This window comes from Ixodes scapularis, unplaced genomic scaffold, assembly GCF_016920785.2.
Source record: "Ixodes scapularis isolate PalLabHiFi unplaced genomic scaffold, ASM1692078v2 PGA_scaffold11__112_contigs__length_91849675, whole genome shotgun sequence".
NCBI lineage: Eukaryota > Metazoa > Arthropoda > Arachnida > Ixodida > Ixodidae > Ixodes > Ixodes scapularis.
In genome coordinates, this window is record NW_024609837.1 from 58,497,918 (window position 1) to 58,523,307 (window position 25,390).

At 46.1% G+C, this 25,390-nt stretch overlaps 2 protein-coding genes across 3 annotated transcripts; both read left to right on the forward strand.

The window, feature by feature from the left end:
- Positions 1-266: 266 nt before the first annotated feature.
- LOC121835029 (elongation factor Tu 1-like) lies at positions 267-2,375 on the forward strand. The gene has a single exon (XM_042288933.1). It carries the CDS (start codon positions 296-298, stop codon positions 1,682-1,684), a length of 1,389 nt encoding a protein of 462 aa, XP_042144867.1. The 5' UTR covers positions 267-295; the 3' UTR covers positions 1,685-2,375.
- A 1,981-nt stretch (positions 2,376-4,356) lies between these two features.
- LOC121835031 (mortality factor 4-like protein 1) lies at positions 4,357-25,390 on the forward strand. 2 transcript variants are annotated; one of them, XM_042288936.1, is made up of 13 exons: positions 4,357-4,399; positions 5,669-5,715; positions 5,797-5,864; positions 11,569-11,655; positions 13,732-13,761; positions 15,905-15,999; positions 16,607-16,728; positions 17,959-18,060; positions 18,619-18,710; positions 19,028-19,130; positions 19,684-19,753; positions 21,524-21,608; positions 24,809-25,390. In XM_042288936.1, exons 1-13 carry the CDS (start codon positions 4,372-4,374, stop codon positions 24,888-24,890), a joined length of 1,011 nt encoding a protein of 336 aa, XP_042144870.1. In that variant the 5' UTR covers positions 4,357-4,371; the 3' UTR covers positions 24,891-25,390. The 2 variants fall into 2 exon arrangements, with proteins under 2 accessions (XP_042144870.1, XP_042144871.1); XM_042288937.1 differs by lacking the exon at positions 13,732-13,761 and having other exon boundaries at positions 4,363-4,399.

Consider the following 25,390-nt stretch of genomic DNA (forward strand, 5'->3'; position numbering starts at 1 on the left):
TAGTCATTTATATTAGAAAATTCAAAGCAACTCGTTATGAAGTAATAACATATCTAAAACTAAATTTTTAAGCATTAATTTACTCAAATTTACAATTAAAAAAAAAGAGAAAGCTAAAAAGAAACTGCTTTCATAAAATCAAGATTTGCTTATCACTTTTTGTTTTGTATTTAACTCTAATGAAATAACTTTAAAGAGATCTAAAACCCTAATTTAATCATTTTTAGATGTCTGACACTCGTGGTCTGACATACGGCACTGTCAGTTGTTTACCAAACACATAGCAGCCGACAAAATGGCGGCGGCCATGTTTATGTTCCGCCACTTGCAGCGTGCAACAGCTATTCATTCCAGTTTCTCGCAATCCCTCGGTCTACTGGGCCGAAATGGGACCGAAGTCGTCGCGAGACGCGCCGCCACTCAAAGCCAAAATGTGGAAAAGGCCGCGAAGGTATCTACGGACGATAGGCCTTACGTGAACGTCGGCACGATCGGTCACATTGACCACGGCAAAACCACCCTCACGTCCGCTATCACCCGCGCCTTGTCCCTGGACGGCAACGCCAAGTTCATCAAGTACGACCAGATAGACCGCGCACCCGAAGAAAAACTACGCGGCATCACCATCAACGCCACGCACCTCGAGTACAGCACCCCGACACGCCACTACGCGCACACCGACTGCCCGGGCCACGCGGACTTTATCAAAAACATGATCTGCGGGACCAGTCAGATGGACGGCGCCATCTTAGTGGTCGCAGCAGACGACGGCTGCATGCCGCAGACGCGGGAGCACTTGGCCATCTGCAAGCAGCTCGGCGTCTCCCGTATCATCGCGTTCGTCAACAAAGCCGATATCGCGGACGCGGACACGTTAGAACTGGTCGAACTCGAGCTGCGCGACTTGCTCGATAGCTACAAGTTTCCGAACGTGTCCACCATGCCGGTTATTTGGGGATCGGCCTTGCTGGCCATGGAAGGCGACGAGACACACGAGTACGGGTTGCAGTCCGTCCGAAAACTGATCAAAACAATGGACACCTACTTCGAGCCTCCACAGCGTGACGTCACTGGACCTGTCTTGGTACCCCTAGAGGGTGCCCTGAACGTAAAAGGCCGCGGAACGGTTCTGATTGGCACCCTCTACCGCGGCACGCTCAAGAAAGCAGACGCTGTAGAACTCGTCGGCTTCGACAAAACCTTCAAGACCGTCGTGACGGAAATACAGCGGTTCGGTAAGACCATCGATGAGTGCCAGGCCGGAGACCATGTCGGACTGCTTGTCCGTGGCGTGAAGACCACCGCGGTTGAGCGAGGAATGAGCCTTGTCGCGCCGGGCACGGCCTCTTTGGGGAATCGTTTTCGGGCTCAGCTTTATCTCCTAGCCGAAGCCGAAGGTGGACGGTCGAAGCCGATATCCAAGAAGTACATCATGCCCATCTTCTGTCGTACCTGGAACATGCCCTGCCGGGTTGATGTCGTTGGCGGCGGCATGCTGATGCCTGGGGACTATGCTGACGTGGAGCTGACATTACCCAAGAAGATGATCATGACGCCCGGACAAAGTTTCTCGATCCGAGAGGAGAAACGGACTGTGGCCACGGGTGTGGTCAGCGAGATTTTGCCGAGCATCGTGATTACGACGACCCAAGTGGGGAAGGTGGACCTTCCGAGCTCGCAGTAGATCGATGGTCAGTTTTGTTTGTGAACACAGTGTTGCATCGGCAACAGAGATGCGTGCCGACTGGACGTTTTCGGCTGTGCAACAGAACCATCACAGTCATTATAGCCAAGACTGCGATAACTCACAGTCTTGGCTCTATGAAGTCAAATAGGACCGTGTGAATGGTCCTCTAGATTTTATGTGGTTACCTGCCATGCTAGGGTAGATATTGCAATGAGATCAAACAACTGATAATGATCCACTAAAGCTTAATGTAACCAGAAACATTGTGTTTCATGTGGCTCCGAGGTTCATCAAATTAAATAATACATAGAATAGAATAGCCTTATTTGCAGCATATAGCTCTTTACAACCTACACTAACGAGCTGGTTTAATTAAGTCTCGGGGGCTCCTGGCTTAGCAGGTGGCAAAACAAAAACAATGCAAAGGTGACATGTATGCTGAAACTACTTAGTACATAAAAAATTTACGCAATCACAAAGTGACACCATAGATAGGTCATGGATAGATTAAAAACAACAGTAGCAAAAATAAAAAAAAACAGTGAGTGTGCAGTCAAGCTGGTGATATCATAATGTAAAACACGAGACTGTGGTGCGGAAACATCAAGGAACTTTCAAGTCGAAGGAGAAAACAACAGAGGAGAATGTCTCTTATTGTTAATACAACCTCTGGTCATTATGTTAACCATCCCTAGCTCTAAAGTGCATATTATTTTATGTGCATTATCTTTATGTCCCAACACACTCACATTACTACGACATATCTTTCTGCTAATTGAGTTCTGATTGTAAAGCCCTGCTACCCATGCCATGACTTCAATCTCGCACATACCCTGCATTTACCAACCAGGAGTAGTGAAAGCAAGGAGCTAAGGAGCTCGATGAAAAAATTCTGCAGACTAGTCCCCCACCTCTCTTAGGTTTTTAGCCAACACAGCAACAATTAAGAGCAGGCCTTTGATGTTGCAGCAAATGCTGAACTAGTTTATCTTGATGCCACTTGCATTATGCTCCTCCAAAGCAATGAGGATGACTGTTCTTGAGGAAGTGGCATCGCGATGGGGAATGAATGGGTGTTGCTCTTGCCTTGGTGTTCTGGCAGCTATGAAGCAGCAACTCTGAATGCCATCAGTTAACAGTATCGCCATATTCTTGGCAATGTCGTTAACTGGTGGCATCCAGGTCAAGGGTGTCGTCGATAGAAGGGAGTGGATAGACATTGTTCATTGTAATCTTGTTTAGTTGCCTGTAGCTAGTCCACACAAAATCACAGGGTTTCCATCCTTCTCGACCAACACCGCTGGGGATCGTTCGAAGCCAGGATGACTGAGCATTTTTTGTACCTGCTGTCATCGTTGGTGATGATACGATGTTGGCAGTTGTAGTCTGCTGAACCCCTGATGCTGCAGCAAAGCAGTCATGGAACTTGCGAAGTAGCTCGAGGAGTTTGTGCCTTTGCTCCGATGACAGCCTCAGGTTAGCGTTGTAATACATGGATTGCTGAAACTAGTGCCACTAAATAAGCTACGCTTCAGAGTAACGACACTTGGCCATATTGTGGCTTAAAATCATGGTTGCCAGTTATCTGAAGCTTTATCTGAAATCACAGGAAACGCTTTTCCGTCCTGCGAAAATGGTTAAACAGTCCCCGACAGAGAAAAGCAATATTACATGAGCTTCCTAACACCGAATCGAATGCTGAGGAAGTCGCATTTTTTAATCATGAGGATCTGCAGTTGCGTCTGCTCTGCACAAGCCCCAATATGGCGGCGCCCACAACAGTGTCGGGGAACGGAGTGCCGGTACTCTAAGCGCAGCTCATTTAGTGGCTCTAGCTGAAACCTTACGTTTGTACTCTGTGTGCTTGGCCACAGCGGCCAAGGCAGCTTTATACAGTGTCTGGTAGTGTCATGCTGCAGGGACTGACAAACCCCCTACTAGATTACAAACAGTTCAGTACCTCGTAATGGCGGCCGGTAAGCGGGAATAGGAGAAGTGACGTCACGTGAAAACTATGTATAAAGTTATCTATCTCGGCTGGTGTCACACGCCTGCAAGCACGTGTAACCTATACACCCACGCATGGAAGTATTTAGCAGGCTTGCAAGACCCCTATAATTACAATGTAGCGCAAAGACAACACAGGAAGGAGACAGAGATAGGAAATAAACCAAAACGACGCACGCTCGCACACCTCCCACGCAAGTGTAGACACATGGCGGCGGCCATTGCCTTCCCTAACTACCGAATAGTTATTACTCTATTTGTAAGCATCAAGTTTGCACCGTGCACGTATTTTCGCCCATTGGGAGAGTTACAAGCGTTACTAGGGTGACAGTAGGGTTGGTAGAGTCAGTAGGGTTGGTAGGGTCAGTAGAGAGTAGAGAGAGTAGAGTGCGCAGCTTGCGCAGTGTGGCTTTCGTGGCTTTGGAGTGGTAGAGTCAGTGGCCGTGTTCCAAAATTTACTCGATCTTACTCCAGGGTAAGAGTTTAGAACCTTGGCGTTTCAAAAACTACCCGCGTCCAGCGTTCTTCAATCTGTGTTGTCACGTGACACCACCCGCCGGAGTAACTCGGGTCCATTTGGGTAAGATTTGGAACACAGCCAGTAAAGTTCGTAGCGTTCGTAGAGTCAAAGCCGCCTGTATACAGGCGGCTTTGGTAGAGTCGACATAGTAAACAACATGGCGCCGAAGGCGAGGTTTCAAGACGGTAAGCGGCCAAATTTCGTTAATATTTGGCGATAAAGGTCGCTTCCCAATATTCTGATCAGTTTGAGAACCGATAAAGGATAGGAGAACTATTCTACGGAACAAAATATGTTATAAGCAGCGTAGTAGTCTTCGAATAAACAGAATTCGTGGAAGCCGGTTACCTTTGACAATGGTGGAAAAGAAGCCGCGAAACGCCGCCGATATTTCCAGAAGGGTCGCGAAAAATAAATACGCAACATCGAATTTAATATTTTTGGACGGCGTAAAAACGGTACGTGATTTACATTTGGTCAAACTTCAACCGCATAATGTTATTCGCGTGCTTTCGATATGAACACCTCCTCCTTCGTACTAAAATGCACTTGTATCTCTTTTTTTTTTTTTTTTTTATTCGAAATTCGTGGGAAGTTTATTGCTCGTTTAAAAACAACGCAGAGAGCAGTAATAATCCAGTTAGGTGTCGATATCTGATGGTTGCATACTGAGTTGTGTGATGCACTGGCTTAAAGGGGTCATGAAACGCTTTTCCAACTTTTTCCTGTTTCGCTTTCCTCCTCAACTCATAAATCGCGTATTCCACCAAACAGTTAAAGAAGACGAAAAGGGGGAGTCCCCTCTTGCTCGCACTCTCGTTTATGTAATCCCGGACACATCCATTCTCCCCCTAGAAGATTAGCCCGTCGCTCAAAATTCAGACAAAAGTTGCTTTCCCCACCCCGTTCATTCCGAAGCTGACAGTGCTGTTGAAGCTACGTGCTCGTTGGGCCAGCCACACTTGCCACGTGAGCGTGGCAAATGTGGCTGCGGAGAATGAAGTCAGGTGATGAAAGGGAGGCGGCTGATTGGTCCGGCAAGCACGTAGCTTCCACCACAATGTCAGCTTAGGGGTGAAGGGAATAAGTGAGGTCCGGTTGCGTGTGACGTCAGTTTGGACCCGATAACGCGCTTTTGGGACCGCGGTTGTATCACAGTGAAAAGGCAGAGAGGTTGCGAAGGGGAGGAGGTACGAAATAGTCCGCTCTGTTTTCAAATTTTCGCACTGAAAGTCAGGCTTTTGACTTTCTACCTTTTTCTTTTGGTCCACTGAACGATGTGCTATTAGTAAAATCCCAATCTAAAATGATTTATCCCAACCCAAAAATCGTTTCATGGGCCCTTTAATGATATGAGCGTCCCTTGCTTGCGTAGGTTTAGATTAGGTTATCATCTAAACTTCTAAAGTATGATTTAAATATGATTATGTTCGTTGCTTATATTCTCTTTGTAGGAGAGAAAGTTCTGTGCTTCCACGGTCCACTGCTCTACGAGGCCAAGGTAACCATCAACCTTGTTATTTAACCTGAGCAATCCTCGGATGCAAACCAAACAAAGACGACCTTTCTTCCTTTAACAAAGTGCATCAAGGCCCAGGTGAAGGATAAGCAAACCAAGTACTTCATTCACTACAGCGGATGGAACAAGAAGTAAGTCGCCCGCTCTTCTTTATAGCAAGAAAAATCTTAACATGTTTTTCATGTGACCACCTTTCAAGCTTGCAAAAGCTCGCCATCATATCTGGGTCTAGACCGAAAGTTCTGGATGGTGACCTGTGACATTTAAAGCTTCCTTGGCGGCTCCGAGGCAAAGCACCCGGCTACAGACCCCCTGGGCCGGTTTGCTCATCTTGCGGCTGCGGACGCGGCCGCGGCCAGGAGGGATTTTTACGTCACGTGACCAGCTCCATGGGGGACAAGGAAGTACCTAGCGTCCCTGCCTAATGGCGGAGAGATCCGCATCGCTTCAAGCACAAAAGCCTAATTTCGTTCGCAGAAACTGATTGGAGGGACTTTCAACTGGAACCTAATTGACCGCCCCTTTATACTGTAGGAGCGACAGGTAAAGTTATGGCCAGGTAGGGCAAATAGGAGCCAAAATAAAGAAAAACCCACACGAGATAAAAGCGGTAGCAGTATTTTTATATACCTCCGCCGGCGCCGCGCCTCCGCGCCTTCTGTTGTGGTCGAGAGGTTAAAGCGCCGGTACTTGTCGTCGCAGCGTGAAAGTTCCAAGTTCAAACCGCGCGAGGGACTTTTTTTTTTTTTTTTTTTGTATTTTGCGCGTGTTTTACTTTTGAACTGTGATCCTTTTCTTGGAAATCATCCACTTGCACTACTGCGCCTTACACACTTTTACTGTTAGTCCCACCTGTTCAATCGAAACACCGGGAAGAAGAAAAAAAAGATCAACGCAAGTTAACGCGCTAGTGCAATCATTTCGTAATGTTCATTAAAAGGAAACCAAGCTAATAGCATCAGTATGGCTTTCACACAAGCGGAGCCGAAGCAAGCATCCTTTCCCCAGCGTTTACAATTTTATCTGTTTTCAAATAACGCTCTTGCTACGATTCGTTTCAATAACAAGAGACGCCTATTTAGGACTAATAAAAACTGCAGTTGTAGCAATTAAAAAAAAAATAAATAAAACAAGCAAAAAAAAAAAAAGACTAGCAGCTGTGGATACATTGATTGAGCAAAATCCTACAGGCAAGGCAGCAGGTCAAACGTCTGAGAAAGTAGTAAAACTGAACTAAAAGAGATCATACTTTTACTTGCATGGAATGAGATAAAAAGTAGATTTATACTCTTTACATTTTGTTGTGGCAATCGTTTTGTAATATTAACACATTGTTGAATTTTAGTTAGACTAGCAGACGATCACAACCAAATGCAAAAATGAATCAGGCATCGACCATCGCAAACCCTCTCTCTCATGCAAACACCTAAAATGACTTTGGATCAACAAATGGAATTAATTAATTAATTCCATTTGTTGATCCAAAGTCATTTTAGGTGTTTGCATGAGAGAGAGGGTTTGCGATGGTCGATGCCTGATTCATTTTTGCATTTGGTTGTGATCGTCTGCTAGTCTAACTAAAATTCAACAATGTGTTAATATTACAAAACGATTGCCACAACAAAATGTAAAGAGTATAAATCTACTTTTTATCTCATTCCATGCAAGTAAAAGTATGATCTCTTTTAGTTCAGTTTTACTACTTTCTCAGACGTTTGACCTGCTGCCTTGCCTGTAGGATTTCGCTCAATCAATGTATCCACAGCTGCTAGTCTTTTTTTTTTTTTTGCTTGTTTTATTTTTTTTTTTTTGAATTGCTACAACTGCAGTTTTTATTAGTCCTAAATAGGCGTCTCTTGTTATTGAAACGAATCGTAGCAAGAGCGTTATTTGAAAACAGATAAAATTGTAAACGCTGGGGAAAGGATGCTTGCTTCGGCTCCGCTTGTGTGAAAGCCATACTGATGCTGTTAGCTTGGTTTCCTTTTAATGAACATTACGAAATGATTGCACTAGCGCGTTAACTTGCGTTGATCTTTTTTTTCTTCTTCCCGGTGTTTCGATTGAACAGGTGGGACTAACAGTAAAAGTGTGTAAGGCGCAGTAGTGCAAGTGGATGATTTCCAAAAAAAGGATCACAGTTCAAAAGTAAAACACGCGCAAAATACAAAAAAAAAAAAAAAAAAAGTCCCTCGCGCGGTTTGAACTTGGAACTTTCACGCTGCGACGACAAGTACCGGCGCTTTAACCTCTCGACCACAACAGAAGGCGCGGAGGCGCGGCGCCGGCGGAGGTATATAAAAATACTGCTACCGCTTTTATCTCGTGTGGTTTTTTCTTTATTTTGGCTCCTATTTGCCCTCCCTGGCCGTAACTTTACCTGTCGCTCCTACAGTATAAAGGGGCGGTCAATTAGGTTCCAGTTGAAAGTCCCTCCAATCAGTTTCTGCGAGCGAAATTAGGCTTTTGTGCTTGAAGCGATGCGGATCTCTCCGCCATTAGGCAGGGACGCTAGGTACTTCCTTGTCCCCATGGAGCTGGTCACGTGACGTAAAAATCCCTCCTGGCCGCGTCCGCGTCCGCAGCCGGAAGATGAGCAAACCGGCCCAGGTGTCGGGTTTGAATCCCTGCCGAGGTACCCGCAATTCGGCTGAGGCTTATTGCAAAGAAGCTGCCATGCAACCAAACTTTCGGTTGCACGTCCAAAAATCCCCGGGTTGTTGAAATGAATCCCAAGTCCTCCGCTGGGGGATGCGCAGATGTCTATCGTTGATCTGGCACGTAAAGACGTCAAATTTGGCTCGGCTTAAAGGGGCCCTGCAATGACTTTTTTACTAATTTTTGATTTGCACCGAACCCGAGCTCACTGAACGTAGTAATTAAACAAAATCTTTCTTTTCTCGAATTTTGCTTTATTTTCAAAGTTATAGGCAAATTAAAATTACAAAAACAAGCAAAAAATAACCTCCTTCATGACGTCCTTGGTTGCTTGAGTGGACCTGAACTAGAGGAGGGGTAGCGAGCTATGCGAGCGCTCACGGCTGCCGCACTCCGTGTCGACGGCGTGAGAGGGCGCCACTAAAGCATGTTCTGGATAGGCTGATTGCAGCGGGCAGCCAGGGCAGCTCACATTGCATTTGCTGCGCGATTAAACACTAATTCGGCATGACACTTCATTGGCCACAAACGACAGCAGATGCGGGGTAATGATCAGTTCAGAATGGGAGCCACTTCGCGCTGTCATACCGCGAAACGGCCAAACCGCCAGACAAAGCTGCTCGCCGAAGGCCTTCGGAACGCGCGGAGCAGGTCGGATCCTCCAGTCCCTACGACCGCAGCGCCGCCGCGTACAAGTGGTACCTTTCCGTTTCGGCGCCTGATCCCACTACTTTTTTCTAGTATGCGCCGCCTTTTTCACCGCTTGGTGGCGGGTATGTCGATGGGTCATTCCTTGTTTCCATACTTTATAAACTGCATTTGTTTTTTTTTCTGATCTAAAATACTGAACAAAAACTACTTTTATACATAATTAAAATGGTTCGCGCCACTTATATTTTGTATTTCGACTAAAAAGAAGCTTTTAGTGGCTCTGACCAGTAGTAAGCCCAGGACCAAAGACGTCACATGTCGTGCGCTTTCGGTACCGTGGGTCGCCCTCGTCGGTGGAGCAGGTTTCCGCGTTGTTCGGTTAAAATATGATGCACTGATATTTAGTTACTCTCCGTGCCCGCTGGCTTGCCCGAACCCCAAGAGACGTGGAAACCGCAAAAAAAGTAGACGCTTAAATATGATTGCAGGACCCCTTTAAGGTGCGCGGGGCGCGGCGAGCCCCACGTATCTTATTACCGCTCCGCAGTGAAGGAGAGTGCAACACTACACGATGAAAACACCGAAGAACCAATCGCGAAGCGAGAGTGAACGTGACACGGGTAGCAGGCCAGAGAAACGCCTAGCTTGTCACAAGCATGGCAATCCTAGGTAATCCTGACTTTGGACTTACCGTAATATCCCGAGTCATCGCCCATCCCCGAGCCATCGCCCACCCCATTTTTTGGGCCAATATTGATTTCCGAAAAAAACACCGAGTCATCGCCCACCCCTTCAAATACCCCAGCGCGGACTCTGCGATCCGCGAACACTCATCCTACCCGAATGACGCGGTCGCGGACCTTACAGTTGGAGGACGTCCGTGACAAAGTAAAACGAAGGAGGGAAAGACACTTCTTTTTGTTTACGCATTTCCTCCGTGAGCGACCCCAAAGTGGTCGTGTATCCGTGCGAAAAGAAAACGATGGAGATAACAAAATAAGAGTTTGTTAACGTAACCGCGGAGTGTTAGGTCAAAGTCTGTCTCCGCCGAAGGTCACCGCGAACCCGCTCCTTCTTCCTGCCCGTCGCGACCGCGGTTGTGCAATATTTTAGGCAAAGCCAAAGCGTAAACAAAGCTTTGCTGGAACGTCCTACACAGACGTTTGCAGAGCGTCCCAACCGTGCATTGATAGCCCGCTGTGGACGGACGCACGTATGTACGCACCAAACAAGTTGCGCAAGAACTTGCAATTGACAAGGCGCCCGACTTGGCCCGACGCCAAAGTATTTGCCAACGCGACCGCCGGCTTTCCCGCTTTCCCAGCATTGCTCTTGGTCGCTTCTTTGGTCCGCTCGCTCGCTTGCTCGCTCGCTCGTTGCGCCTGGTCGGTTTTTCTATTTGCTTGTAGACTTTTCTTTGTTTTTTACTAACTAGGAGAACATAATGGTGACATTCTTTCACGGAACAAACGTTCGCGCTATATGCAGATCGGCGGTGTTTCTAGCGCGTATGCAAGCAACGGACTTCGCTATAGTAAAATATTCTTTCGTGAGCATTTTTTCTATAAAACAATGAAACTAAATCGAGTTTTGAGTTTGATGTACCTCTTGTGCATCAGCGCTAGATACGCAGAGAAAAATAGGCGGTTTTTCCCGCTTTTTTTCAAGTGTTTGTGCTCACCCACCGAGACATGGCCCACCCCACTTTTTTAACGAATTTCAGGCGGTAGGGGGGTGGGCGATGACTCGGGATATTACGGTATGCATTATTTTGCTTTGAGAAAATAGACCCTTTCCGAAATTGTGAAATGATGCATAAATTATGCGCAGCCGCCATTAGTTGGTCTTATCACTTTCAGCGTGAAGCCCATGATTGGTTCCGAGTTTGCACCCAGTACTGACACAGCACTCGTGTGGAATGCGTTTTGATCCATGTACACTCCGAATGCTGACAAAGCGCTCGTGTCCAATGCATGCTCACAGCGCATGACCAACTAATGGCGGCCGCACATAATCTATAAATCATTTCGAAATTTTGAAAAGGGTCTATTGTTAGTGCCAAAAGACTTTCCTTTTGGGTTTTTATGGGTTTTTCCCTAATTCGCCACGCAATTTCCAAAGTGGCAGACTTGAGCCAAGGGTGCAGTGTATGAACCGAAGAGCCAGCGGTGAAGCCTAAACCTCGCATTTGTTTTGCAATTTAGGCCGAAAGTTGCCAGATGAAAACTGAGCCGGAAGTAAAGCCATCACTGGCACTTGTTTCGCAATTTAGACCCAAAAGATGCCGAATGACAGCCAAACGACCAGCAGTGAAGCTTGACTTTGGCACTTGTTATGGCCAAGGTGTCCAGACTGGCCTAGGAAGGTCAAATGTGATTCTACCTTGGGGTTTCTCTGGGCTTTTTATGGCTCAGAAAAAGACCATAGTAGCCATCTGAACTCGTAAAAGTAACCCACCTAAACCTAAAGGAAAGTGTTTCAACCTCGTAACATTTCACACTTTGTTTTTTCTTCTTCTTTTTGCAGTTGGGACGAATGGGTGCCTGAAAGCAGAGTGCTCAAATTCAATGATGTGAACCTTCAGAAGCAGAAGGAACTTGAAAAAGCGCACCTGTGAGTGTCATTCCACGTGTGTCGGGATGATTCCCGTGGGACTTGCACGCCCAAAACGTTGGTGCAATATGTCGGGGTGATGCGTGGTTGCAACGTAATCGTGACGTTTGCTCAAACGTTGTTGTAGAGTTACCGTCTTGTTGCCCCACACCTCCTTCTTAGCTGGTGTCCTGCCGTGACGTTTCCGCCACTTTCGGCTTTTTGCAAGTGATTTGCTTCATTCATCTTCCTTACGTTCCTCTCATTTCATTTCATTGAAAGTGACTGTTCATTTCATCTAATTTCACTTGAAGGGACCATGAAATGACATTCTCCTGTCTTGAGAGCATCAAGCCTTGTAAATGTCTTATTTTTTTATGAAATTAGACAGAGCAGCAGATGGACAAACTAATTTGTTGCAAGAACGTTTTTCAGTTGCTGTAGACCACTCCAATGATCACCTTCTGTATACAGCCATCTTCCTTTACTGGGCTGTGGAGTGCCCAGTGTCTCAGAATTTTTTAGCTGGGTGATGAATGCTGGAAAGGTGTATAGCAATAAAACTTTAGGAGTTTTCAGTTCAAATTTTGACTTGATAGTTTTAGCTCCTTTGGACAGGACATCGTCCAGTAGCTGTGTCGTAACCTGCAAAATTGACATAAAATTTGCAAAACACTCGACGAAAGAACAAAAGCCAGAAGTGAGGGCTGCAATAATTTTCTCGCGCTCCCTGCTCAATTTGTCAATGTATCAGACGAAAACCATTTCATGGTCTCTTTTAAACAAGCCGGCCGTTGCTCGAATCACACCATCATCCCAGTTAAACTGTATAAGACGCAGTCATCCCAGGCAGCATGCAATGAAATTTAAAATGGATGCAAACTGACTTTCAATATTTGCAACACCGGCGATGGTATGTTCTATTTTGTGGAAACATATTTCCATTGCTGAGCCGGGTTTGGACCAATCAAAGTCGTGTATCGGGCTTCTCGGGGGAAAGCAACGGTGTTTGCATCTTGGGCTTGCCGTATTAACTCCATTTTAGGAGTTTGATGCTTGCACCGACTGATAGTGAACTGTTTCGACGTGAAGGTAGCAGCTGGGAATCATGTGGTCCATGTCTTCACGTGCGACCGTCTCATCATGACGCGCCGAGAAGAAAACCGATTCACATTCTTAGCTTCACGAGTGTGAAGCACTTTCACAAGTACAACTGTAACGCAAGAAAAATTTGGCAAATTGCTAGATGCGAGTGTTTAGACAGCGCGAGGTCGGTCTACCTTCGAGGTATGGTGGCACTGGTTCACTCTGTAGACTGGCAATGCGGAGAGCAAGTCGTCTGCTTGCGCAGGAGTTGTGGTGACGTCAGAACGACGCCGAGCTCTTATCGGCTCTGATCAAAGAAAGCTTCCTTGAGATCTACCCCCATCCTTTATTCATAAACAATCGGAGCTTGGTGCTCTGACTTCACCACAACCCCTGCAAAAGAAGCAGACGAACGTGCGCTCCGCATACTGTCGCTATATTGTGACCGCAGATGCGGTGTCTCGAACATGCAACAGTAGCCATACACAACGCGTTTCGGTACAACGATCGCCCCGAACGAAACGCATATTTGCGGGGTTCGAAACCAGGAACACCGACTGGGTTTTGCAGCGTGAGCTTTCACTCCTCATGCTGCGAGCTGCGCCGCACTAATGTTCTATCGTGGCACTAAAATTGCATCATGAGCAAACGTGTTGTCTATCGATTTCAACACAGTATTTGATAGGTTCAGACTCTGGACTCGGTTTCACCCAAGACGAACTGCAGACGCCGCCGCTAGCCAGTGCAGCTAGTTCAATGTTGCACGAACGTCACGTGACCTCGAGGAGGGGTACATAGTCGCTCGATACGTTCGAAGTGTTGAACCGGCTAAAATGGCTTGTAGCGTTCGCCGTGGTCCATTGTAAGGTGAAACGGAGTAGAGCATCACCAGCGAGTTGGGTGCCGCCTGGCGACTGCGTCTTCTCGCGTGATCGCGTGGTTTTCGGAACCCCCTCTTTCGCGGGATTCTCTCATCTGCCCTGTGTTATGTTCTCGTTCCGTCCGGCTTAGGTCCTCAGCCTCGCAATCGCACTCTGCCCCGTAAGTACCGCCCCTCACCATTGTGACACCCTTCCCTTGCACCTGCACCCTTGGCACATTCTGATCGTTCTATGACAGGGGTGTGCCTGCCTGCCTGCCACCCCTCCTCCCCCCCTTGGCCCCCCTGCCCCACAATGCCGAAGGGAAAGGCTTTGGATTCATGAGCCCGGACCTTGTAAAGCTTGGAACATCCATGAAATCTATGTCTCTCAGTCTGTTAGCCTTTAAGTTGCTGCAGTCGAGCTCATGCTCGCCTGCAGAAACAAATAGTGAATCTCTCTGCAACACCGAAAGGCACGGCTGATGCTCCTGCTTTTGCGAAACTGCGTCATTTTAGGCATGCCGCTGCCACAAACGCCAGGCTTCTGGTGACGAGCCGAGGCAAACATTTCGCCGTTTTTCCCTCCCACATTGTTTGGGCTACGGCCTTTGTTTCTCCCTGCGCTCCCCCGTTGTTATCCCTCTGCATGCCTTCTTATACACTAACAGTCTCAATAAGAATTCGGTTTTCATCGTAATGCTTGTGCTTGCTGCAACATTTCCTCTACTGTAGGCTCACGTCAGTCATGACTTGTTCACTAACTGTGTTGCAATCCTACTTTTGTTCACGTTGAACTTTTTTTTATTGATTGTGACAGTGTTGCTTGTATTTTATTGCAAGGTTGTTCGTTGACCTCATCGACATTTGCCATAGTTGGTTGCTTGTGGATTTTCATCTCGCACAGGGATCCAATTAAACTGACCCACTTTAAATAAATCGCGATAATTCAGTTTTGCGTGCTACGACGCTCTAATAAACTATGGAGACATGGTTAGAGGATTAGTCTGTTACCTGGAAGTATCAAAGGAAATAATTGCCTCTATTGATGTTAAGAACGGTCCGAACAAGCTCGCAGTTTGTTCTCGGGGAGGCAGAAGTGTGCGACGTCGCCGGTGAGTTCTTGCATTTCAGGTTCTGCGGGCCAAAATCGGAGTTGGTTATATTTAAGCTTCCGAGTGCCTGCAATGACCATCCAGGAGCTGGAAGAATAAGGCACTTCTTGCTTCTCACGGACTCTACAAAAGGGCAAAGGGAAGGCTTAAGGAGCAGTTTGTTTTGTTCGACTTTACTCCTCAAAAGTTAGCTGGCCACTCAAAATTCTCACAATAGGAGCTTTTTTTTTTCCACTCTCCCACCCGTGGCCTGCATACCTGCATAGCACTGCACATTTTTCCTTACCTGATGCGGCCAGCACAATAGATAACACCTTTGACCCCCCCCCCCCCCCATTAATTTCCATTGGCCGTTGTTCTTGACATTACACACATTTTGATCGGCCTCCTGGAGAACATCTGTGATGTCACTTTCTTTGCTGCTCCGGCCGTCAGTGTGTTGGTTCGTCAACCAATCGCAAGCGCACACTTTCGGCCCGTATATAATAGCCATAAAAAAAATTTCCGTGCTCAGCTTTTGCTCAACTACATGCCGGAATCTTGTCTGGTTTGGACCGCCCTTTAGGCGTCATAAACAGAATTTTTATATTGGTCGATACGGACTTGAGCGTCGTTTGAGTTCCACTGAAAAGAATGTTGTTTGGGCCTTTGGAGCATTTGTTTGGAACAAAACGGAGAATGGCAATGGCTCAACTCGGCATCAGTCTACGGGAGAATTCTGGCACCTATTTTTTTTGAGGCAAGTTCTTTTTTCTTTGGTCTTTCCACAAAACAAATGCCCCACCTAGCTGGACCTTTGTGCAAAGTTACACTGGTTTAGTGTGCAGTACTGACTTGTAAATTTATTTGAAGTGGGCTAGGTTCATTGGGACTACGTTGTATATTTTCATCTTGTTGGATGCATATATTTTTTCCGTATGCTTGTCTTGGTCACCGTTGTACGAGCAGTCAGCTCTTTAAATGGCCAGGCTTTTCACCGCTAACTCTGTCGTACAGTGCTCATTGTTTGTAAAGGGCCATTGTACGACAAACTTTGCCAACAACCTATTTTAACGCATGGCTGAAACGCAGACCCCAGTTTTACTGACGAGGTTACTGTCACTGCATTCAACTTATTTCAATTGGTTTTGATTGAACGGTTGTGACACTAGCCTCATGGGCTGTCTGCTTCTCAAATTGCTTCTGTACAACCGATATCATTGTTTTACAGAAAAAACAAGAAAAATAAGGCAGTGAAACCTAAAAAGGAAGCAGAAAAGGAGCGGTCGTCGACTCCCTCCCAGGAGAAGCCCCAGAAGCAGAAGGGTGTGTCTGCCGAAAAAAATTCTGTTTCTTGAATAGGATTACAAGCAGCTGGTCGATTTGCAGTCAAATTTTTGACTGAAAATTGAATATGAATACTATTAAAAATCTGGCTGCAAATCAAACTTAAAGGTTTTAAAGATTTTCCTCGCGAATGTTGTGGATGTATGCAGTGGAACATTGTTGGCACAAACAAATGATCACGGGCTTTCCGCTTCTTTTTGAAATTAGACAGCTTTTAAAAGGCTACTTGTGTGCCATAAGGTCCCGATTCAGGGCAGTAACCCAAGCGGTGAAGTTGGCCGCTCGTGAATACTTTGTATAGAGTAAAACGCAGAAAAGTGCCAACATCGTGTTCACGCCGACGGCGTGGTGCAGCACACGTGAAGATGTTGTCTGGAAAAGGGGAAACTTGTAGATAGGTTGCTTCGTAGTAGCACTGTTTAGTTTGTACGGAGTGCCAACTCTATGAAAGATTGCGGTTGCCCAGATAGCTTTTAAAAGTGCTGTTACAACCAGAAAAATCTGTGTGATCAACTGTTATAGTTTGTTTCCTCACCTCCTAAAAAAACAGTAAAGCAGTCCCACTGTTTTCTCCTTTTTCATGCAGCAGCAGCAAGTGGAACGACGGGCACCTCGACTCAGTCGACCCCTGCTTCGAGCCAGACACAAGAAACGGGAACCGAGAGCCACCGGAAAAAACGCAGCCGACTCGACCCACACGTGGAGTCCGTGAGTTTGTGACGACAACCTCTTCGTCCTAAGCCAAGACAAAACGAACGCTGGAACCAGGGTCAAATTGTTCTCAAGTTTGGGAGACTCTGCATTATTTGCTTACATGGAAGTGGGTATTGCATAATGACGAGTAATCCTTTAGACTTGGGAGGATCAAGAGGTGGTTATTTCGGAAGTGTTTACGGGCTGTGTGGTTCGGTGATATCGTGGTATTTGTCATGTGCACACAGGCTGTCTCAAGAAAAAGAAGGCGGGTTTTGTGTGTAGTTCATGCGCTGTGCAACATAGTTCTTGAAAGATTTGATAGTTACAAGAAACGACAATGTCTTTTGTGTTGGAAGCGTCCTCAGTTTGATAAAGTAATGAATAACTGGTCCTAAATGCACATGCAAGCTCTTAGCAAAAAAAAAAAAAATGGTTAAAGTGCAGGCAAGCTGGTGTGTATCAGTCACAATGCACAAACCCTGAGACCGGGAAAGAAGCTTGAAGACAAAGTAGAAGGGAAACAAGGAAGTGTCTGTCCGCATTCTTCCGTCCCTTCTACACTTCGTACCTTGAGACATTGTCTGTCCACTTCTGTCTCTTCTACTTTGTCTTCAAATTTATTTCCCAATCTTGGAGTTTAAACATCGTGATTGATACAAGTCTCTTAGTTCACCACATAGGGACAGAAATTAAGAACACTCCACGGAAAGCCTGACTTTCCTCGAGGTGAAGATGAGTATAGCAGATTGTAAAAAAAAGGGGGGGGGGGGGGGGGGTGCCTTGAAGCAAGCAAGGGATTACTTTTGGACGACTGCGGGGGACATAAAGGCACAAGCATGGCCTGTTAATTAGCAAACATGTTACCTAGTAGTAGTTAGTAATTAACCTTTTAAATATTCCTCTTAGCCTGCATATTCCAGTCATATTCATAGCCCATTGTCGAAATAGGCTAGCAGTATCTAGATGGGATTATTTGGTGGTGAATTTCGACTTTCTAGTGCCCCCCTTACCTAGCCCGAGGAGAAAGAAAAGGGAAAAAGCAGTGACCCTGTGTTTGAAGGGACATCAGGGTATGACATGCTGTTTCTTCAAGCTCGTTACCGAGGCTTTTTTAATTCTTGGGCATCTTTAGATATTGACAGCTTGGCTTTCTACTGAATAGCCTTAAGTGTGATTTCATCCTCTATTTTATACTCCTTACTGATGCCATTGAAATGATTTCAATGATTGATTGATTTACAGGAAGAGGCCTTCCTCTCGAGGGTAGAGATCAAAGTCCGCATTCCGGATGAGCTCAAGCCGTGGCTCGTCGACGACTGGGACCTAATAACACGCCAGAAGAAGGTGCGCAGCTTTTGTGGCTGTTTTTACTTCGGGTCAGAGTTGTATGGTGTTTTTACGGTACTACCCCATTTTCCAGAATGTAGTCCGCGGGCTATGCGTATGTTTAAATCTGTCGCAGTGCAATCTATCTACACTCTCCGTGGGTTTTCTCTAGATCGTTTGTCATCGCAAGACATGACGGACTTTGCGAATAAAGGAGTATGTTGACTAGGTTTTATGTACGATACAAGCTTTGTGAGCTAATAAAGCAGGCACTTTTAAGGTGTGCTGTGATGAGAATTTTTATGTGCGAAATAGGCAACAAGTGTAGGCTATAAAATCTAGTGTGGACTATGCTTTAGGTGTGGACTGTGCGCCAGGTGGGGACTATGCAGAGAGTGTGACTATGTACTAGTAGGTGCTGACTATCTCTTTAGGACTTACTTTTTGCTAACCGAACTCTGCAAAATATGCACCAGTGCGGTCTGGAAAATACAGTACACATCACGCTATAGCCTGGTAGCATATGTGATGACAACTTTGCTGCACTAGTAATCTATGCCTTTGCATGTGTTCTAGCTGGTGCAGTTACCGTGCAATGTCACTGTGGACCACATCCTAGCTGATTACGTCAAACAAAAGACTTCTGTCAAAGGCATCTCCTCTAACAAGTGAGTCTTGCCATTATTATATCTTAACTGTCTCCTGCAGTCAACGTATTGGATTATCAGGAGACTAGTATACAAGGTGATCATCACCTTGTAGTAGTGCTAGCCCATCGATAAGGTTTTTCGGTCTCGAGTCGTTATGTGCTGAGCAAGGTGGTAAATGTGTGTTTTAGGGCTATTTCAGTAAAATAAAATGATGTCTCTCTGCAGTGTCCTGTGTAACAGTGTCAACTGCTTTGGGGGCTTTTGATTAGTTTGCTACATTGTTCACCTCGATACAGATGAAGTTGTTAAGAAATACTGCATGTTGTTGTTGACAGGGAAAGTGCTGTGATTGAAGTGACCAATGGCCTGAAAGAGTACTTCAATGTAATGCTGGGGAGCCAACTTCTCTACAAGTTTGAAAGGCCCCAGTATGCAGATGTGAGTGCCTCCCTCACCTTTGCGGGACAGTTATGGTAATGGGCTCTGACACCCTCATATTCCATTATTATATAGTGTTTCGGATGCTTCAAGAGGGTGTTATAGTATAACAAAAAAAGCTTGCAACGCAAAACAAGAGGTATTTAGTGTGCAAAATCACTTCTCAAACTTCCACGCCCTTCCGTTTTCAAATGCCGCTTTTCAGTAATTGCTATAGTAAAACATATTTTTTTATGGCTAATGCAACCACACTACAATACTCATTTATAATTGTATCAGAATTGGTCCAAAAAAGGAGCGCACCATTTCGTCATCAATGACATTGACTCGTTTAGAAACTTCAAATTTGCATTTTTTAAATTTATTTTATTTGGCCAAGGTGGCAGTCTTGTATTGTTTCCAGTCGTGTGGGATAATAATAGAAATTAATTTCGGCCTGTTAAGGCTGCTTCAACGTTAAGGGGGCAAAACCGAGTTGCAGTACTTGGCACCGTAACATTTGTCACGGCGCTGGCGCTTGACTGTGAAAATTTCGTGCTACCCCAACATGCAGGTCCTGAACGAACGCCCAGAAACCCCGATGTCACAGATCTACGGCGCAATCCATCTGCTAAGGCTCTTTGGTGAGACTCGCTGCATCGTTCTGTTTTACTTTGCACTGAAGCACTATATACCGTAATATACCGAGCGGGCGCCTACGCAAAAGATGGATAGAATCACAAAAGAATGACGATGTATGTGCTCAGTAGGTCCGAAAGCAGAAAAGCAGTAGTGGCGCGTGGCAAGGTAGGCCCTCGTTTAATTTAATGGATCTGCGCAGCTGCTTAATTCTTAATCCAGCTGCACAGATCTCATTGAACTTGCTTTGTGCCATCATTACTGCTTCGGGCTTTACTGCTTCGCGTTGACGCACGCAATTAAAGCTTCACCACTTCGCACCGGCTTCTTGGAGACGCAGCTAACGCAGAGAAACACCTCACTTTGCTCAACGGGCACTGAAGTTTGCTGGGGTGGGCCCTTGATGTGTCCTTTGCCCATGCTTCAAATGTTTCAAAAGCACATTGCGATGTGGATGTGTGCTCAGTATTTTATGGTGAGTGAGATTCCTGCATTACATTTTGTTTGAGTGGAAGCATCAACAGTAAACACAGTTGATGCTTCCATCAGTCTTTAAATGTGCATTAACACGTCAAAATCATTTTTTTTTATTATCCGAAACGATTGAAAACAATGCTTTTACATTACCCTCACAATTTGAAACTTGGAAATTCAGTATTTGCAAAGGGAAAAAACAATTTCCGATTGCCGAATCTGAAGTTCCCGCGCGATCCGCACCGGTGCAGTGATGTCAAATACTAAGGGCCAGTTCAGACACTTGCGTTTGAGTGCGTTTGACTGCATTGCGTCAAGAACCGAAAGCGAGTAACCGGCACATCTGTGCTTCGTATGAAGCGTGGAATCCAATGCAAGGAATCACTGTGGCATGTGATATAAGCAGCAGGGATGTCCTGGTTTCTCGCTGCCGTAACGCAGTCAAATGCAACTGTCTGAACCAGGCTTAAACGGTCCTGCAACTTGAGTTTCTCTGACGCCTCCGTACCGCCGCGACCCGAAGTCTCGTGTTTGCCAGCGTCCCATGAACAACTGGTTTCCTCTGAGCGTGACGCCTATCGCTGCGAGCAGACGACGATTGACTTTCGGGTTGGAAGTTCTTTTAGGGCCCTTTCAGCGATTTCGAATTCTTTGAAACGGTGTGAGGTTGAAGAGAATGTGCGATGGACTCTTGTGAGCGACGTGGAAGGCATGTTGCGCCGGTTCTGCGTGAAAGGCTGCCCCGACGGAGTCACCACCGAAACTACGGTGCACAGACACCAAACCCAGTTGTCGTGACAGTTTGACGATTTCCTTTTCGAAGACTGAGAGGTCGTCGGGACCCTAAAAGTGACCACTTCGTCCGATTCCCGGACTCACCGATCATCTTCTGCTACATGGGTCGAGCGCCGCCACGTTTTCCGAAGGAGGATAAAAAGCCAGGAGGTGACATCACTCCGGACTCTGATTTTCGGTATTCCAAAAAGAGGGGCCGTAGTGCGTTCGCAATCACGTGTGTTTTACGAATGCCGTTATTAGATGCCATAGAAATGTTGCTTACAAAGCTTCTAAATTTCATAATATTCGACGTCACAAATCAAAAGAAGCGAGGAGGTGAAAAGAGAAAGGTAACAAAAATGAAAAAAAATGGCGCGTGCGCGTGAGAAAGTTTTTTCGTTGTTGTCGTATTGTTTTGTGTGTCTATAGCTACAACTTTCAGTGCTTAAAAAAAAAATGAACGTTTAGGGTGTCAGTGCCCCTTTAACTGTTCCTTTTTTTTTTCTTTCCGTTCCGGTTTTCAGTAAAGCTGGGCAGCATGCTTGCCTACACCCCCCTGGATGAGAAGAGCACTCAGCTTCTCTTGAACCACATTCACGACTTCCTCAAGTGAGCCTCGACATTTCTGTTCCTTCCTTGAGTGCCGTAGAGTCACCGGATAGGTTGCAGAGTACCGACACCTACCTTTCTTGAGCAGTGCACAGCCATATTGGGTCCATTTCCAGCATAGTTTGTTTATGGCCTCTCTACTCAGAGTGAGCCAATCCAAACTCGCAATGACAGGCTGTTTTATAAACACAATTTCTTCTATGCAGACTTTCCTCACACCTGCATTTGATTCCTGTATCCAAGCACCAATCCTTCTTCATTGACCTCTAGCAACAAAGCTTATAATAATCTTCTTGCACTTTTGTTTTCAGACAAAAGAACGTTTTTTGAAAAGGTCATTTAAGTGGATTTTAGGAGTGTCTGTTTATGGTGATAACTCAATTTACAGGCTCTAAGCATCCTCGAAAACCCAAATTTACGCTCATTGGCTGCAAGTTTGTGACGTGGGGGGGCGCTGTCGAACGGAGTTTTCAAGCACGAATTGCTGTATCACTTCTCCTGCACCCAAGAATTTGACGTTTTTGTCAAAATATAATGCGTACAACGCGCCTAAAAAGAGAAATAATAGTAACGTTAAGAATCTCAGCGTAATTAGCTATTTTCATTGGTCAAATTTTATTGATGTAGTAGAGACCTCAGGATGCCCCCCCCCCCCCCCCCCCCCCCCCCCCCCCTTCCCCCTTCAAGAGAAAACAGTGCCCCTGTATTTCTGTCGTTGCGAGTTTACGAGGACGTTTTGTCATCTGGAACTGGTCATTTTTATAGACTGAAGCTAAACAAACAATATGCCATCAAAAATGAGCTTCTACAAAAAGCACTCGAGTGCCCCTTTAAACGATAAAGAGCTGGGCAAATGACCACACAGGCTCGCAGTGCCTCCACTGGATCCCACCACTTGCAACACTGCATTTTGTTGGTGCTAACAATATCGAAAAATAATGTTTGATGCCATAAAAAGGAATGAAACATAATTTCCTCTTTTGAGGTTGCTACAGATGAGAGATGTCTGTTGTCCGTTGCAACTCAAGGAGCTAGGGCGAAAGTAAGATGGGCCGGGGACGAGGAAGCAGACAAAATGATAAAGAGAGGAGGAGGTTTCCCCCTCTCTTCTCCAACGTTTTGTCTGCTTCCTCCTCCCCGGCCCATCTTACCCTCGCCCTACCTTCTTGAGTTGCAGCAAGCTATAAGCAGTTGACTGCACACACAGACTCAGAGACGCCGACGCCTACGAGAAACTCTCTTGGTGAGACGACGCGTCACCGCAATTCAGGTGTCGCCGCACCGCGTTTCACCTTACGGCGAACTGTGGAGGAGGCTCAAGCCGTCGGGAGCCGATCCAAAGCCGTGCAAGTGTCACATAACCTTTGGGAGGGGCGCAGCGGGGCACGGGGCACACGGTCACGTGATATGTGCACAGCGCTGGACTGATCTGCATATCTTTATAACTTGTAGCGCGACTGGGACAAGGACAGACAGAGGACAAAACATAGGACAAGCGCTGAACTAGCAACTGCTTTGAAGGTCCACACTCATCGGATAGCAGGACAAGGTGTGCAAAAACGGAATAGGCACATAGTGAGGGGGGGCCCATGGGGCCCAGGTCGCCCCCGAAATTATTTTGCTGGGGCCTCCTTTCACCCCTCCCCCTCATATAGCATTTTGTCATAGGCCCCCCCCCCCCCACACCCCCTGAATCAAAATCATGGCTACTTGCCTGGTACAGAAGTCCGGAGTATGCATAGGGTCGACAGTAGTCTCAGTGCTCAGTAACGTCTACCTAGGCAGGATTGATTGGGATCTAGAACCGTGCTTAGAGAAGAACACCAAAAAAGTGTTTAGGTACTCGGACGATTATTTAGTATTCGTTGAGAGGGCCGATTACCATCAGACGCTTGATGACGTGCTGAAAATATTCACGGAAAAAGAGGTACGACTTTGATTCACCTATGAAGCCCCAAGAAAGAACCTTATTCAGTTTTGGATCTCCTCGTCGAAGGGGGGGGGGGGGATCATGTTTGCTGGTCTTACAGTCCCAAAACAGCGAAGGGTCTTCTCAACTTTCAATCAGCCCACTCCAAACTCTTCAAACAAGGCATTGCTTTTTCCTGTCTGAGGACTGCTTTAACAACCACATGCATCTACAAATTGAATTCGAGCTTCAGGTCCCAAATTCAGTAGCTCAAGGATTTGGAATATCCCAATTCGGTCATCTCTTTAGCTTGTGAAAAAATGGTGGGACATTTTAAAACAGGTCCAAGGATCGAGCAACGTGACCCCGAGCAGAAAGAGAAGAAAGCTTCAGTCATACCGTACACCCGCCGCCTTTTCCACGACTCAAAAAAGTCGCCTCGAGATACAATGTGAATGCGTTTTTTTTCACCCGCCACAAGCTCAGCTCAGTATGCTGCGCTGTCAACAAACGCGCGAGAAAAGATGCTCCAATGTCTCGCAGTGGGTGCAGCATCAAACATGGAATGCAGTTTGTTGCCTGCGTAGGAGGCGTGGTATACAAGATTTCGTTTTCTTGCAGGCGTGCGTATGTAGGATAGACTGGGCGTTGCCTTAGTATACGAATATGAGAACACCACAGTTCTTTAAAAGGAACTGCTTACTCACCTTGCGATGCATTGCTGGGATTGCGGATTCCAACCCCTTTTCACCAACACGGCAGTGATGTTCTGACACAAGGACAATCTACCCCGGAAATGATGGAGACATGCTACATAACACAAGACGGATTCTCGTGTGTGAGCCACCCGACAGCGACTTTGACGAGCAGCGAGATCAGCTTTTTGGATCATGGATAACTCGGCCAGTTTTGTGTAAACTGAAAGAAGAAGCGCCAGGGCCGCGGAAGGGCATGCCTGCACGAGCAGCAGCAGCGTCATGTGTACTTTTTCGTTTCAATAGAATCAGTTTGCTAGTTCAACGCTTCTCCTGTGTTTTCTCCTCTATATGTCTTTGTCTCAGTTGTGCTGCAAATTATGATGAACTCGTACCTAATCTCCCAATTGTCCATTTTGATCTGAATATCTCATAGTGCCTGTTGCAGTCCATCGAAAAGTGAAAGAGTGTGAAATTCAGACTGGGTCTGAAATTTCATGACCCGTAATGGCGGTAGCTCTGCCAGTCGCAACAAAACAGAAACAAAAAGATTGTTGGCAAGGAGGAAAGGGATGTCTGTTTTCTCCTTCCAACAGGTACATGGCACGGAACTCCCAGCTCTTCAGTCTCAGTGACTACTCTGTTGCGCCCCCAGACTATCAACGAAAAGCCATCTAGGCAACAGCGCATTTAGGATGTGGCACAACCGACGTTTTAGATACCACGTAAAGTGCAGGTGACGGTACCCTGCAGATCACCGGTTGTGCGAGCCAACTGAGAAAATGCGGCTGTCGCCTCGACCATTCCCACATCATTTAGGCGTGCCTCAACCCGTAAGGGGTAGACGCCATTTCCGACGGATCTCGAAACGTTTGCCCCACAATTTCTGTAAGCTTTCTGTCGAAATTTATGTTCAGTGTAGAGTTGTGCAGACTCACACATCTGGAAAAATAGATTGTGCTATAGTGAAGGCGTTTAAAAAAGCTGGGTTAAGTCAAAAAAAAAAAAAAAAAAGTTGAGTGAGATCACCTTCTTTTTGTTTTGGTCATTGGGGTGACGATGTTGTGTGGTAATTTTTTCGTAGGACTTTTTGAATGAACAACTGAATATGGATGGTGACTCTCAGTTTCGACTGTACATGTGTTGGACAGTATGTAATAAAAAAAAATCCTTTTGTA

Bases quoted from the DNA above. Each gene is read 5' to 3' on its own strand.
- LOC121835031 (XM_042288936.1), top strand. From the start codon at position 4,372: ATGGCGCCGAAGGCGAGGTTTCAAGACG. The intron at 4,400-5,668 runs GTAAGCGGCCAA...TTCTCTTTGTAG, and splicing joins GAAGGCGAGGTTTCAAGACG to GAGAGAAAGTTCTGTGCTTC. The intron at 19,131-19,683 runs GTGAGTGCCTCC...CCCAACATGCAG, and splicing joins AAAGGCCCCAGTATGCAGAT to GTCCTGAACGAACGCCCAGA.
- LOC121835029 (XM_042288933.1), top strand. From the start codon at position 296: ATGGCGGCGGCCATGTTTATGTTCCGCCACTTGCAGCGTGCAACAGCT.